General features: G+C 44.2%; 1 protein-coding gene across 1 annotated transcript in view; it reads left to right on the forward strand.

Annotated features, from left to right (window-relative positions):
- pcsk2 (proprotein convertase subtilisin/kexin type 2) overlaps positions 1-14,564 on the forward strand; it is an 83,944-nt gene that overhangs the window by 56,138 nt on the left and 13,242 nt on the right. The window contains exons 9-11 of the mRNA XM_055902389.1: positions 3,594-3,809; positions 5,486-5,586; positions 7,666-7,893. Of these exons, the coding sequence (XP_055758364.1) occupies positions 3,594-3,809; positions 5,486-5,586; positions 7,666-7,893 (545 nt within the window). The remainder of the gene's footprint in view (positions 1-3,593; positions 3,810-5,485; positions 5,587-7,665; positions 7,894-14,564) is intronic.

Raw genomic sequence — 14,564 nt, forward strand, 5'->3', positions numbered from 1 at the left:
GTTTGCCTGGTATGGCTCTTGATTAGAGGCAGGTGGTTTGCGTTTGCCTCTAATTAAGAGTCATATTTAGGTAGGGCATTCTCACTGTCTGTTTGTGGGTGATTGTCTTCCGTGTCAGTATGTTTGTTCGTACCACACTGGACTGTAGCGTTTGTTTGTTTCGTTTCGATGTCGTCTGTTTCCTGTACGTAAGTTTATGTTTAGTTATGTAAGTTTATGTTCAGGTTTCGTCAACGTCGTTTTGTTATTTTGTAGTTTTGAAAGTGTTTTGTTTCGTTTCGTGTTTGCCATCATCGTTATTAAATAAAAGATGGCTTATTTCCCAAAGCCTGCGTTTTGGTCAGAAGATCCTTCTCTCCTCACCTCTTCCGAGGATGAGGAGAGCACAAGCCGTTACAGAATCACCCACCACGCTAAGACCAAGCGGCAAAGGGAAACTAAACGGAGTAAGGGACAGGAGAGAAAGGAGCAATGGACATGGGACGATGTTTTGGATGGAAAAGGTGTCTACACATGGGAGGAGATCCTAGCTGGTAGAGATCGCCTCCCATGGGAACAGCTGGAGGCACTGAGGAGAGCGGAGGCTACCGGAGAGAGGAACCGGAGCTATGAGGGAACGCGTCTGGCACGGAAGCCAAAAAAGCCCGTGAGTAATTCCCAAAAATTTCTTGGGGGGGGGCTAGGAGATAGTGGGCCAAGGGCAGGTAGGAGACCTGCGCCCACTTCCCAGGCTTACCGTGGAGAGCGGGAGTACGGGCAGGCGCCGTGTTACGCAGTAGAGCGCACGGTGTCTCCTGTACGAGTGCATAGCCCAGTGCGGGTTATTCCACCTCCCCGCACTGGTAGGGCTAGATTGAGTATTGAGCCAGGTGTCATGAGGCCGGCTCAACGCGTCTGGTCTCCAGTGCGTCTCCTCGGGCCGGCATACATGGCACCTGCCTTACGCATGGTTTCCCCGGTTCGCCTACATAGCCCGGTGCGGGTTATTCCACCTCCCCGCACTGGTCGGGCAACCGGGGGTATTCAACCAGGTAAGGTTGGGCAAGCTCAATGCTCAAGAGTGCCAGTACGCCTCCACGGTCCGGTATTTCCGGCACCACCTCCCCGCCCCAGCCTAGTACCTACAGTGTATACACTACGCACTAGGCTACCAGTGCGTATCCTGAGCCCTGTTCCTCCTCCACGCACTCTCCCTGTAGTGCGTGTATCTAGCCCGGTGCCTCCAGTTCCGGCCCCACGCACTAAGCTACCAGTGCGTCTCCAGAGCCCTGTACACACTGTATATTCTCCCCCTACTAATCCTGATGTGCTTGTCCTCAGCCCGGCGTCACCAGTGCCGGTACCACGCATCAGGGATAGAGTAGGCTTTGAGAATACAGTGTGCCCTGTCCCTGCTCCCCGCACTAGTAGGAAGGTGCTTGTCATTAGCACGGTGCCTCCAGTTCCGGCACCACGCACCAGGTCTACAGTGTACCGTATCCGGCCAGAGCCATCCGTCTCCCCAGCGCCATCTGAGCCATCCGTCTCCCCAGCGCCATCTGAGCCATCCGTCTCCCCAGCGCCATCTGAGCCATCCGTCTCCCCAGCGCCATCTGAGCCATCCGTCTCCCCAGCGCCATCTGAGCCATCCGTCTGCCAGGAGCCTGCAAAGCCGCCCGTCTGCCATGAGCCTACAGAGCCGTCAGCCAGACAGGAGCCGCTAGAGCCGTCAGCCAGACAGGAGCCGCTAGAGCCGTCAGCCAGACAGGATCTGCCAGAGCCGCCAACCAGACAGGATCTGCCAGAGCCGCCAACCAGACAGGATCTGCCAGAGCCGCCAACCAGACAGGATCTGCCAGAGCCGCAAACCAGACAGGACCAGCCAGATCCGCCAGCGAGCCATGAGCAGCCAGAGCCGTCAGAGCGCCATGAGCAGCCAGAGCCGTCAGAGCGCCATGAGCAGCCAGAGCCGTCAGAGCGCCATGAGCCGTCAGAGCGCCATGAGCGCCGAGAGCCGTCAGAGCGCCATGAGCGTCGAGAGCCGTCAGAGCGCCATGAGCGTCGAGAGCGCCATGAGCGTCGAGAGCCGTCAGCCTGCCATGAGCGTCGAGAGCCGTCAGCCTGCCATGAGCGTCGAGAGCCGTCAGCCTGCCATGAGCGTCGAGAGCCGTCAGCCTGCCATGAGCGTCGAGAGCCGTCAGCCTGCCATGAGCGTCGAGAGTCGTCAGTCAGCCATGAGCTGCCCTTCAGCCTGAAAAGGCTAGATACCCAGAACTGCCCATCAGTCCAGAGCTGTCTCTCTGTCCGGAGCTGCCTTTCAGTCCGGAGTTGCCCCTCTATCCTGATCTCCCTCTCTATCTTTTTCTACCTCTATATTCTTATCTATCCCTCTGTCTTGGTTTATCTCTCTGTCCAGGTGTTGTCATTCTTAGATATGTTATTAAGAGGATTTTGTGGGGGAAGAAAGAGGGTGGACATTCTTGGAGGGAGGAGGCTAGGATGGATTATGGTGGGGTGGGAACCACGCCTGGAGCCTGAGCCACCACCGTGGTTAGATGCCCACCCAGACCCTCCCCTAGACTTTGTGCTGGTGCGTCCGGAGTTCGCACCTTGTGGGGGGGGTACTGTCACGTTCCTGACCTATTTATGTTAGTTTTTGTGTGTTAGTTGGTCAGGACGTGAGGTTGGGTGGGCATTCTATGTTATCTGTTTCTATGTTGGTTTTGGTTTGCCTGGTATGGCTCTTGATTAGAGGCAGGTGGTTTGCGTTTGCCTCTAATTAAGAGTCATATTTAGGTAGGGCATTCTCACTGTTTGTTTGTGGGTGATTGTCTTCCGTATCAGTATGTTTGTTCGTACCACACTGGACTGTAGCGTTTGTTTGTTTCGTTTCGATGTCGTCTGTTTCCTGTACGTAAGTTTATGTTTAGTTATGTAAGTTTATGTTCAGGTTTCGTCAACGTCGTTTTGTTATTTTGTAGTTTTGAAAGTGTTTTGTTTCGTTTCGTGTTTGCCATCATCGTTATTAAATAAAAGATGGCTTATTTCCCAAAGCCTGCGTTTTGGTCAGAAGATCCTTCTCTCCTCACCTCTTCCGAGGATGAGGAGAGCACAAGCCGTTACACATGTCAGTTTTAGAGAATTTGGCAGTACGTCCAACCGGCCTCACAACCACAGACCACGTGGGGCTGAGAAGTATTTCTGTCTGTAATTAAGCCCTTTGAGAAAAACTCATTCTGATTGGCTGGTGCTGGCTCCCAAGTGGGTGGGCCTATGTCCTCCCAGGCCCACCCATGGCTGCACCCCTGCCCAGCGATGTGAAATCCATAGATTATGGACTCATTTATTTATTTCTATTGACTGATATCCTTCTAGGAATTGTAACTCAGTAAAATGTTCAAAATTGTTGCATGTTGCATTTATATCTTTTTTCAGGATAGCATGATTGTAATCATCATTATTAGCAGTTTGTATGCTAATTGTTGGAACATTGTAAAATAATGTAACTAGTTTTACTACTACAGCACTACTGCTAATGTACTGCTTCCACTACCACTACCACTGTTTCTACCACTATCACACATCCTGAAGTCAGTTGATGTGTTGTCTCGTAGGGCCGAGGAGGGAAAGGCAGTATCTACGTGTGGGCATCTGGAGACGGCGGTAGCTATGACGACTGTAACTGTGACGGTTACGCCTCCAGCATGTGGACCATCTCCATCAACTCAGCAATCAACGATGGTCGTACGGCTCTGTACGACGAGAGCTGCTCCTCCACCCTCGCATCCACCTTCAGCAATGGGCGCAAGAGGAACCCTGAAGCTGGCGTGGTGAGTGTGTGAGAAAGAGTGTGAAAGACAGAGAGAGAAAAAGAGAGCATGTGTGTGTGGTTGACCAAGTTCATCTCATTGTTATCCTCAGTCTGAGTACATTGAGTACACTGAGTGCTCAGATTTATACGATTTCTATCCTTGAATCCGACCCTACAAAGACAAGGTTGCATAATGATATGGTCTTTTCAGCCAACTTTCCATTGTTCTGTGTCGTTACGAGACATTAACTATTCACTGAAGACTGAATACCTGTCCTTAGTTGTATGCAGTCTTTCTCTGTGATTGATTGAGGGATTGTTCTATTCTCTTTCATTTGAACAATCCCCAGAGATGGAAACATGGCACTCAATCTATTCCTTATTTCAATGTATGTCAGCCCATTCAGCAGAAGAAAAGCTCTGGGATGAGACAGGGGAGGTTATAAGCCTGTGATTTCACTGGGGGTGTTGAATATCAGGTGGAGATTGAGGGGGCAGATGTGTGATCAGTTATACATTGCTCTTTCTAACACAGTGTAACAAAGAACATCTGGGGTCCTCGAAGTATCAGGCACTGAGATAGACAGCTCACAATCTAGTGGTCCCTGATTAATGTCTCCTCATGGTCTAGTTTTCATGGATAATAAAAGAAGATAGAAACGAGGATTGGAAGGAGGGAGATTGTTAAACCCTTTTCATCTCTGCTTACTGTCAAACAGGACATACAAGTAGAAAATAGGATTTTACTATAAGGAAGATGTAGACTCGACACAGTACATTTTACTATTGTTCCCCATTTGTAGATTGTATGTGGTCTGGGATTTGTTCAGGTTGTTGTTCATTTTAGAATACACAGAAGATATATCGAGAATAAACTCTATCCCTGAAATGATCTGTGGGTCTAGAAGACAAGCCAGTTGCTCAACAACCCTGTGACTGTTTCATATCTGTCATCAGAGTAGAGGATTGGGACAATGATTAGCAGAGACATATGGGCTACAACTGTCTGCTTTGTTGTTATTTCAGTATTTATCTGGGGAATTGTGTCACGGGCAGAGTTATCACAAGACAATGTGTGAATCATCTGTGCCTTAGATAAATGCTATGAGATATATATATATATATATATATAGAGAGAGAGATATCTAGAGATAAAAGACCATCTGACCTTGATGGTCATACTACAGTCATTCTGGTCATACTAATCCCTTTCACTCACTCTTGAGTTTTCTCTTGCCACTTTGCCACACGGTAGCTTGTTCTTCTGTTGTTTTGTTGTTCTGTAATTCGTAGGCAACTTTAAGAAAACACTATATAAATACAATTTCATTAATATGTGTTCAGTCAAGGCTACTCAATCATAGAGAATATTCTGACAAATAAATCCCCCTCAGTGTATTGATTTTCAAGAGATGTCTCTCTCCAATATAAGAACCGTATTTGGTATTTTGACTTTCACCAGGAAGCCAATGGCGGTTGAGAGAGACAGGAATTCCCTCGTGTGCTTCTCTGTCTCTGACTAATTGTATATAATCTCTGATTATCTGTAATTAAATTACACATTATGAATCACATGTTTACTGAATCATTTGCATTTTTGAAGTCTTCTCTTCTCCACTTTCCCCTCCACTCCTCTCATTGGATGTTGTTATCCCACTGATATGATTACAGTCTTCCATGGTTGTGTTATACCAGGCCACCACGGACCTATATGGAAACTGCACCCTGCGCCACTCTGGAACATCAGCAGCAGCTCCTGAAGCAGCCGGAGTGTTTGCCTTGGCATTGGAGGCCAAGTATGTACACACACACACACACACACACACACACACACACACACACACACACACACACACACACACACACACACACACACACACACACACACACACACACACACACACACACACACACACACACACACATTACTGGTCAGTGTCTTACAATCAGAGGAGAATATGGCTGTTCTAACTCTGTTAACATGGACGAGATGTGTTTCATAACTTCAGCTCCACACTGACTGAAACCTTGGCTGTGTCATTACATACGACCTATTCCCTTCACTGTCTTTCTCTCCCACTCTCCCCCCTTTGTTTCTATCCTTCTCTCCAGAACACTTCATATCTTCCCTCTTCACAGAATCATTTATTAAACAAAGCTTCCATTAAGCCAACAGACCTACCCCATGAATAAAAGGGAAAGTTGTTTGTTGTCTTGCCCAGTTATTACTAAGTCTCTGTGTTCGTGCCAGGGATACAAATCATATTTGGCCCGGCGTGTGTTCTTTATACCTCGTTACATGGCTGAAACACAAGGTTTCTATTGTAGATTTGGCCCAAAGTGCACGTTCATGTTTTATAAATTACCGAATGGCCCATATACATGAACCAGAGCGACTCAGCGCTAGCTGGTGATGTAAGATGATGGTGGAGTGTTCTCCCAGCATAGCCAGCCGGGACGCGTATGTCACGATGTTGCCTAGTGAACCGGACAAATACCTCAGCCCATTTAGACGATGATAAAATCCATAATTAATAATGCATCGTTTTGTTTTGGGGTTTTATTATGTTCAACAAAGATTACACTGTAGCAACAGCAACATTTACAAGTCTTTCATTTCATACATCATGAATTCACTGCCGATGTGAAAACTTAGCCTAATTTGGTCCTTATGGTCTCGAAAATGTAAAACATATGCTAATGAAGTCAAATGGCACATTTGATCTGAATAATATAATAGATTTGACTTGATAGTTACTTTAGATACTATGGGAGCATGTAGAGTGGAGTCCTGTCTCAGACCAGAGCTAGGCCACGCTCCAGCTGCTCCCGGAAGACCAAAAAAATATATAAAAGTAGTATATTCTGAACATTCTATCTCACGTACAAGATGCAAGTGCAAGGGTTTCTAGACAGGTTTCACCCACTGTCCCCAATCGTTTTCAATCCTTTTAACTCAGACAGCCTTTTTGTCATATTAAGGGCTGGTGTTTTTGTTCTCTATGCCATTATCCAATGGCACAGACCAGGACTGTGTAAAGAGAAGCTGTTTGCTTAACACACAATAATGATGTTAGTGTCAGGGGCAGCGGATGCTAGCACTGGCTAGAAGTATAAAGCTGGTGTGTGTTATTGAGTGCCGAGACCCTTTTTACTGGCCAAACACACTTGGACTGTGTGGTGTCAGGATTCAGTGAGTCAGCACAGAATAAAACTGTTGTTCCATAGTAGAGATAAGCAGTAGAGACGTGCTGCCAGCCGTCTCAAAGCCTTTAATGTTCACACATCTGAGGCGTTATCATCAAAGTGTATCAAGAGATCAGACCTTCATTCCAATCATCACTTTTATGACAAAATGCACCAGAATCCATTCAGTCTCTTCTATTGGATGTGTTGATCATTTCCCTTACTTTGTGACCTAGAAGGAGATGTAGCACATGATTTGCTGGATTTTGATTTATTTTACCTTTATTTAACTAGGCAAATCAATTAAGAACAAATTATTTTTTTCAATGACGGCCTAGGAACAGTGGGTTACCTGCCTTGTTAAGGGGCAGAACGACAGATTTTTACCTTGTCAGCTCGGGGATTCGATCTTGCAGCCTTTCGGTAAATAGTCCAGCACGCTAACCACTAGGCTACCTGCCGCTCCCCTCCATCTGATACTTTCCTGTACTGTGCTGTGCTGTGGATGGGTGGTACTCAAGGTGCATAGAACAGATTCATTAACATGTCATCATCTACTGCCCCTGTCTGTGAAGTACTGTAGTGTTGAACGCGTATATTATAACCATAATGCCTGATCAGACACCTGTGTCCACCTGGTACACACATATAACTCTCCTCTCCCTCCCTCTCCCCTCCACACCCCACAGCCCCAACCTGACATGGAGAGACATGCAGCACCTGTCTGTGCTGACCTCAAAGAGGAACCAGCTTCATGACGAGGTGCACCAGTGGCGGAGGAACGGCGTGGGCCTGGAGTTCAACCACCTGTTTGGTTACGGTGTGCTGGACGCTGGCGGCATGGTCAAGATGGCCAAGGAGTGGAAGACCGTCCCTGAGCGTTTTCACTGCGTGGCTGGATCATTGCAGGATGTCCAGTAAGTGACTGGGTTCTCTACAGACTAACTAGAATTAGTACTGAGATGTTAGTTTGTTTTGATATGTTTGTTTGTATTTAGCTAAGTCTGCTTCAGTACCTGACTGTGTGGTTCGTCTACAGTTAGACCCAAATTGTTAGCTCTATCTGTCTGTAGAATAGGCCTGTGTGTTACAAAGTGCTTTGATGCTGATTACAATGGGTTTATCTGGTCTGTGCTGTGGGGTGATAGCCTCAGTGATATGATCCATACCTACCTGTTACAAATGCGTGTCTGCCCTTGGTCTCTCCCTACCTCCCTCTCTCACTCCCCCTCGCTTTCTCATTCACTGTACCCTCTGCATCAGCCCGTTTCCGGAGCTTTGGACTTCCCTGCGTGAGGCTCACAAGCACCCACACTATAATTAGACCCCAACACATCGCTTGGCACAGCTTGCCCTAGCAACCCTGTCAATAAGACCGAGTAACAGGCGTGGAGGGACATCATGGCTGTCTGTGTGTGTGAAGGTGGATTCTATGTGTGTGTGTGTGTGTGTGTGTGTGTGTGTGTGTGTGTGTGTGTGTGTGTGTGTGTGTGTGTGTGTGTGTGTGTGTGTGCGTGTGACTGCCCACGTCTTCCTATGCTGACCTTTCAATAGAATATCACCCCTCTCATTTTCCTTCCTAATCTGTGGTCCACAGTTGGGACGGCCATGGCAACACAGCAGAATGGCAACCAGAGTGTGTGTGTGTGTGTGTGTGTGTCTCAGAGGAGCCCAGTCATGGCAGAGTCAGTCGCTGTTGTGTGTGTGAAGATAAGGTGTGTATCTAAGCTCCTGTAATGACAGCCTTTAAGTCCAGTGTAGAGGAGGCTGCTTTTGCACAGCAGGCCTGAAATCTAACTGCCAGTAGCTCAGGAGCTGAAGCAAGGATATGCATGTTCTTGATACTATTTGAAAGGAAACACTTTGAAGTTTGTGGAAATGTGTTTTTTAATGTAGGAGTATATAGCACATTAGACCTGGTAAACTTGTTTTTTGTTTGTTTTTTGCATCATCTTTGAAATGCAAAATAAAGGCCATACATTGACCTAGCAATCTACTTTAGATGTTGTCCACAAGAGGGTGGCAGTGTGTGTGGAAAGTTTCAGACTGATACATTCAAGAATGAGAGCTCTACATAATATTTTGTATCAAGTCTCCCAGGTGTCCCTCATGAGTTTGCCCAAATGTACCCAAGTGGCCGAATTGGTCAACTGATAAATTCCCAAGTACATAACTATAGAGAACATACAAAAATTCTATGGTAATAAAACAGTTAAGTTTACACACTCCCAGAAATGTAATACATGATGGATCATAAGCGTCGCTACAAAAAAGGTACTTACCTTCACACCTCTAGATGGCCGGATGGGGTGAGTGTGGAGCCAGAGAGATCAGACTGGAGAAGCCAGTTCCTACATTTGAAAGAGTGGGGGATGGACTTGAATGTGGTGTTGGAAGTTGACTCCCACAAGTCATCTTACTCCCTACCACTATTGAAAAAATCTGTTAGAACACAAGTTTACTGTTACTTATTTTATTTAACCTTTATTCATTTTTTTTGCAGGGGGTGAGCACTGCATCAATACATCAAATACACAACACATATCTATAAACATGTATATTATATAGAGTATGGGGAACACAATCACTATAATGAAATATGTGGATCAATAGGCAATAAGATGCATAGACTATACTAATACACTGCTCAAAAAAATAAAGGGAACACTTAAACAACACAATGTAACTCCAAGTCAATCACACTTCTGTGAAATCAAACTGTCCACTTAGGAAGAAACACTGATTGACAATAAATTTCACATGCTGTTGTGCAAATGGAATAGACAAAAGGTGGAAATTATAGGCAATTAGCAAGACACCCCCCAAAACAGGAGTGATTCTGCAGGTGGTGACCACAGACCACTTCTCAGTTCCTATGCTTCCTGGCTGATGTTTTGGTCACTTTTGAATGCTGGCGGTGCTCTCACTCTTTGTTGTTGTGCACTATCCTCAAACAATTGCATGGTATTTTTTTTGCTGTAATAGCTACTGTAAATTAGACACTGCAGTTGAGAGAACACCCCACTGACCATTTTACTCGCACTAGCAGAGCTAGTTAGGCAGTTTTCATGTTATCCAGAGCATTGGTGGCTGTAAGTTGCTGCTGGCAACAATTTCATTACGTTTTTTGCCGACGTTTACCGACACTGGCCATATTCAATGGGTGTTGTGCGCTTATAAATGCATCAGTTATTCTGCGCTCTGGCACACTCAGGCAAGAGTGCTCAACAGATATGGCCAGACTGAATTTACGTATGCATCCGAAAAATGATACTTGCATAGTGAAGTCTTTTGTTAAATAAGCACAGAGAGATAACACAAAGAGAGTCTGCCCTCACACACGTAGACACACACACACATGCACGCACGCATCCAAACACACACACCTCTAGTGAATAGACATGGGGGTGGAATGTGCTCTGCTCATACTTGAGTTGTTTGAGTCAAATACAGTGACATGGCCATCGTTTGAAATGCAGAGGGTCTTTGATCAGAACGTTATTTTGGGCTGATATGAGGTAAGAGGAAAGGGGGATACCTAGTCAGTTGTACAACTGAATGCATTTACATGAAATGTGTCTTCCGCATTTAACCCAACCCTTCTGAATCAGCACTGCAGCGCAGTACAATCAGGACTCCATCTAGTACCAGTGCTACATCAAAGTGCAGCAGTCCCCATTGTGACAGTGAATGAATTATAATACAGAGCATCAGGACTGGATAGCCCCTCTGATAATGGAGAATGTATCACATCACACACACAGATGCATGCACGCACGCACGCACGCACACAGACACACACCACTACTTAACATCACTGACTGCTGTGTGCGTTTTGGTCCGGCTACCTGGGTCAGAACTTCTGATTATCAGTCCTGCTGTTGTAGTGGCCTCGGCTCAGCTGGGTTTGGGTTTTACAATCTCGCCTGGTGTCTCATTTCAGAAGCCTCTTCTCTCCTCTATTCTCCTCTCCTCTGTGTATTTGTATTTGTATTTATTATGGATCCCCATTAGCTGCTGCCAAAATTAACGAAGTTATATAATTTTAAAAACATTTCAACAAATTTCACAACATATTAAGTGTGTGCCCTCAGGCCCCTACTATACTAACACATATCTAAAACACAAAATCCATGTGTATGTGTGTGTATAGTGCGTATTTTATAGTGTGTTTGTTTTGCTTCACAGTCCCCGCTGTTCCATAAGGTGTATTTGTATCTGTTTATTGTAATCCAATTTTACTGTTACTTGATGTGGAATAGAGTTCCATGTAGTCATGGATCTATAAAGTTACTGTGCACCTCCCATAGTCCGTTCTGGGGACTTGGGGACTGTGAAGAGACCTCTGGTGGCATGTCTTGTGGGGTATGCATGGGTGTCCGAGCTCTGTGCCAGTAGTTCAAACAGACAGCTCGGTGCATTCAACATGTCAATACCTGTCACAAATACAAGTAAGTAGTGATGGATTCTATCCACTTTGAGCCAGGATGATATTGACATATTATTAATGTTAGCTCTCTGTGTACCTCCAAGGGCCAGCCGTGCTGCCCTGTTCTGAGCCAATTGCAATTTTCCTAAGTCCCTCTTTGTGGCACCTGACCACACGACTGAACAGTAGTCCAGGTGCGACAAAACTAGGACCTGTAGGACCTGCCTTGTGATAGTGCTGTTAAGAATGCGTCTAAACACCATTGTTGTCTGAACAGCATCTAAATATTTTTTTGCACTGATGGAAAATAAAGGTCTTAAACTTTATTCCTCAATTTGACCTTTCATTGTAAAAGATAAATGCGAACTTCATTATCCAAGCATCACACAGAAGACATCCACAGCCAAACTCATTCCATAAACCAGTCTAAATAACAGGTTGCACTGACAAAAAAACTAAACATAAGTTAGCGACCTAACAGCTAGACTAGTCTACAATGTACTACATCTCTGGTGAGCACAAGATACTAATATGATGTTGTATAGAAAATAAATATGTGTCAGCTAAGCTAACAGCAGCTAAATTCCTTATGATGGCAGCCATGTTTGTTTACATTTGACAAGCGAAAACTCCCTAATCTCAGAATTCCATTCACTATAAGACACAAATAAACAAAGTCAAAGATGGCTGCGCTCATTGCCTGAAAAATATGAATTTAGTTTAGCCTCTTTTCAGCATATTACAAATCGTCGATGTACTTGTTCTAAAATCACAAAGCAAATAAAATGTTTTCACCTCACAGATCATCACATCAAATACAAGCGTACTGCCTAGCCTAACCATAGCGCGAAACAAAACAGGAATGAAACCATTTTAGAGCGGTTTATGGGGAGGTTAATTTAATTTGGTGAGAGGGTTTCAAGTCCTTGGAGGGTAGAAATGGGGGAAGATATTGTGGGGGGATATGTTGCAGGAAATATTACTATGATGTAGGATTTATCAATAAACGGGGGACAAACACAATAAGTTTATACTCTAAATAAAAATAAACGTCTGAGCTGGCAACCCTGAGGTACCAAAGGTACAACTGGGAACTCTGGAAAAAATGAGCTCCGACTGGGAAAAATTGTTTTGAATGGTCATCCAACTTGGCATTAACTTTCTAAAGCTCCGAATTTTCGACCTGAAGTTCATTGACGTCATGATTTTACCGATTTCACAGTTGCCTTGAAAGCACCATAAGTCAGTCAAGTGAACTATCCCTTGTTATAACATCTTTGGTCTGACAACGCTTACGTGACAAACAGAATGTATTGTATGATGTCAACAAACATGGCACCACAAATAGTTTAGCATTAGCTCATCATAATCAGTACAACATTCAAGTATTTTACACACAACAAATTTTTTCAAAAAGTTTACTAAGGGTTAGTAACAGGCTGATTCGTCGGCTATTTGAGCCAGTAAAGGGGGCTTTACTATTCTTAGGTATGGAAATAACTTTTACTTCCCTCCAGGCCTGAGAGCACAGTAGTACAGAGCACAGTTCTAGTAGACTTAAATTGAAGATATAGCGAATAGCAATGGCAAATATCGTCCGCTATTATTTTCAGTAATTTTCCATCCAAGATGTCAGACCCCGGTGGCTTTTCATTGGTGATAGACAACAATAATTGTTTCACTTCTTCCACACTTACTTTTAAAATTACAATGCTTGTCTTTCATAATTTGGTCAGATATACTTGAATATGTTGTGTCAGTGTTTTTTGCTGGCATGTCAATTAGCTATTAGCTAATCTTGCTAAGGTAAAAATCATTAAAGTAGTCATCAATATCAGTGGGGTTTGTGATGAATGAGCCATATGATTAAATTAATGGTGGCACAGAGATTGACTTTTTGCCCAAAATGTAATTGAAGGTGCTCCAAAGCTTTTTACTATCATTCTTTGTCATTTATCTTTCTTATGTCATTTATCTTTCATAGTTTAGTTCATTCTTCTTTTTATTCAGTTTACTCACATGATTTCTCAATTTGCAGTACGTTTGCCAATCGGTTGTACAGCCAGACATGGGTGCATGCTTATTAGTAACTGGGATAAGCATTTTCATAAATGTTTCAAGTGCAGCATCTGGTTGCTCCTCATTACACACCACGGACCAACAAATATTATTTACATCAACAACATAGGAATCACTACAAAACGTATTGCATGACCTCATATACACTCTACTAGGTGCAGCCTTTGGAACGTTGGTTTTCCTATAGATATGACTACTATATTGTGATCACTACATTAAATGGATTTGGATACTACTTTCAAACAAATTTCTGCAGAATTAGTAAAGATGTGATCAATACATGTTGATGATTTCATTCCTGTGCTGTTTGCAACTAGCCTGGTAGGTTGATTGATAACCTGAAACAGGTTGCAGGCACTAGTTACAGTTTGAAACTTTCTCTTGAGGGGACAGCCTTAAGCCTTAATGAAAGCCAGTCAATATTTAAACCACTCAGAAAATATCAGATACATTATCAATCATTTCACACATGTTATCCAGATACTGACTGTTAGCACTTGATGGTCTATAACAGCTTCCCATCAGAATGGGCTTTAGGTGAGGCAGATGAATCTGTAGCCATATTACTTCAACAGTATTTAACATGATATCCTCTCTAAGCTTTACAGGAATGTGGTTCTGAATATAAACAGCCACACCTCCACCTTTGGCATTTCTATACTTTCTGTAGATCTTATAAACATGTATTGCTACCACTGTATCATCAAATGTATTATCTAAGTGAGTTTCAGAGATTGTCAGAATATGAATGTCATCTGTTGCTAGCTGTCACGATCGTCTTGCTGAGAAAGAGAGGACCAAGGCGCAGCGCGTGAAAAATACATCTTCTTTTAATGAAGGAAAAAACAAACACTTACAAAATGAACAAAACAAATGATTGTGAAGCTAAACAGAGCTAAGTGCACACATGCAACATAGAACATAGACATAGATAACACCCCACAAAAGCCTACTGCCTATGGCTGCCTTAAATATGGCTCCCAATCAGAGACAATAAGTGACAGCTGTCTCTGATTGAGAACCAATCTAGGCAGCCATAGACATAACTAGACAACATTACTCTACTCTGCCCCATACACA

The sequence above is a fragment of the Salvelinus fontinalis genome, chromosome 37, assembly GCF_029448725.1.
Source record: "Salvelinus fontinalis isolate EN_2023a chromosome 37, ASM2944872v1, whole genome shotgun sequence".
Lineage (NCBI taxonomy): Eukaryota > Metazoa > Chordata > Actinopteri > Salmoniformes > Salmonidae > Salvelinus > Salvelinus fontinalis.